We start from the raw sequence: 2,249 nt of genomic DNA, 5'->3' as shown, positions 1-2,249 counted from the left end.
TGTTACAGGAGGCGCATCAGTTGCCATATTAGTGTCTCGACCGAGTACCACAGGCATTACTCTGACTGGAGTACTTCTAGTTCGTCGTGTTGATAACACAGGAGCTTCAACTGGCGTTGAGTTAGTTGCCTGATCAAGTTTAACTGGCATTACCTGGGTGGGCGTCGTGCTAACTGCCTGTACAGATGCTGTCTGGGACTCTTCCTCTACAGCATCAGAGCTCTGAACTATTGTTGCACTGGCTGCTTTGTCTTCAGAGTGAGTAGTTTTTTCCCCTCTTTCAAACCTCTCAACCAATGACCGCGTCCTTCCCGAAACAACTTTTACTGTAAACACATCAGTTTTTAAAAAATCAATAACCAGATGACGTATATGCTACCAAAGAAAAACTTTGAATGGCTAACCTCCTCTAACAACCTTCACAGAGTTTGATCCTTTGCTACCTCCTGGGTATTCAAGGCCTACATGACACAATATTAACAACCAATTGTAAACTGATTGTTGCCTGAAGACCTAGTAACTTGACCACAAGCGACATGAAAACTGTAAAAGAAAATCCTAAAAGCAGAAATAGGAGCTAAATATTTAGATGTAGGAACCTAAAAGCTAATGCTACTAAATTTCTGCCGGATCATTCTTCTAGATTGATTTTTGTTGTCGACTGTCGTTTATACAATAAACGACTCCTTAAGCCAAACACATAAACGCTGCACTAGTTTTACTGTTTAAGCATTGACTTTAGAAGCAAAAAATCCCCATTAACTACTCCGCGATAATTTTAAATCAAAACTTACTTTTTAGTTCACCACCAGCTTTCTCTGGTGATAGAACTCTTTCTGGCCTGCTTGAAATGCTCTTGTTATCGATATCGTCCTCACACGGATTACTACCTCTGTCATCCTTAAGCCCTGTTGGCAAGTCTATGTCTTTTGGGGACTCTAACCCACTCAATTTACTGTCTAAAGCTCCAGAATCAACGGATGCCGCACATCTTGCCTCATTGAATTTAGTACTTGGTGATCTCTGTACACGAGGTGGTTTGAGCAGCATACCTGAGTGAAAGATGGAAAGAGATATCAAAAGGATAGGATTAGATGATCTAAAAGCTAAAATCTGATGAAACTAAAGTATGAACTGCGAGAACCTACCAGTTGGTGATTCTGGTAATAAAGCTTGTTCAAACTTGTTGGTTATACTCTTGATGATAGAATCGTCAACATCAAATGGTTTCCTGACACTTCTTTCTGAATCAAATGCTGTCTCAGTATCTAGCTTCTTCTCATCGTCCGATGCACTTTTCTTTGGAATCTCAGATTGAACGGCCACTGACTGCTTGGTCTCATCATACTTTGTTGGCGTCTTTCTTACATGAGCCGGTCTCAGTAGCATGCCTGGTTTTGTTTTTGCGAAAGTGATAGATTCCTTTCCTGAATCAGAAGAGTCTTTCCCAATATCACAATCCCATGGTACAACACTTTGCAATATGAGAGATTTATTGTCCACTTCTTGTCCAGTAGAAGTTGCCTTGACTTTCGGAGTAATTAGAGATACTGACTTATGTGCAACAGCTGAATTTCCACCTGCAGCTTTGAAGAGGAGAGAATATTAGATTAGATAAAACAATAGGCATACAAAAGTGAGAGACAAACGAAAATTACATTTTTACAGAGAAACTGACATTAAAGACTCAAAATCACAGTCCAGGTCACAATGGTTATGGTTTAATTCATTCAGAAAAGAAGACCACCATTTCAGACTCAATTCATTATCAATATCTACAAAATTTCGGAATAAACACAAACACATGTACAAAATATGTTTAGAGCAGACCCAAAACAAAAGTTAGCTTTCCTACCACTAGCACAAGCACACCAAAGTTGGTGATCTCCGTTAATAGTCTATAGCAACCAATCATATTGTGTTGACTCAATTACTATATATAGTTGGCATGACAGTAACTAATAAGCTACCGTCCAGAGACTTCATAAAACCTAACCAAAACCCGCCATACCCCACTTGATTGCCCGCCGTCAATGAGTACACGGTAGAGAATGAATCCACAAACATCGAAACAAAATTAACATTTACTCACAGTCGATGTATATATTTTTTATCTCTTTTGTCTCGTAATCTGGGGATGAGCTGCGCCTTGGGCTACTCCTTATTCTATCAGAGGACTGATCGTCCAGAGCACTGAGTATTTTCTCCACGCATTCTTTTTTATCCGCAGATCCAATGCCATATGGCTC

The 2,249-nt window shown here is 39.8% G+C and overlaps 1 protein-coding gene across 1 annotated transcript in view; it reads right to left on the bottom strand.

Moving 5' to 3' along the window:
- Nucleotides 1–2,249, bottom strand: part of LOC104714452 (katanin p80 WD40 repeat-containing subunit B1 homolog) — a gene marked incomplete in the record, with an annotated part of 10,966 nt that overhangs the window by 4,835 nt on the left and 3,882 nt on the right. Inside the window, 5 exon segments of the mRNA XM_019229661.1 lie at nt 1–326; nt 405–461; nt 795–1,052; nt 1,149–1,586; nt 2,093–2,175. Coding sequence (XP_019085206.1) covers nt 1–326; nt 405–461; nt 795–1,052; nt 1,149–1,586; nt 2,093–2,175 — 1,162 coding nt within the window.

Source organism: Camelina sativa, chromosome 9, assembly GCF_000633955.1.
Source record: "Camelina sativa cultivar DH55 chromosome 9, Cs, whole genome shotgun sequence".
Classification (NCBI taxonomy): domain Eukaryota; kingdom Viridiplantae; phylum Streptophyta; class Magnoliopsida; order Brassicales; family Brassicaceae; genus Camelina; species Camelina sativa.
The sequence above is the reverse complement of the archived record's forward strand: the minus strand, read 5'-3'. Positions and strand labels throughout refer to the sequence as shown.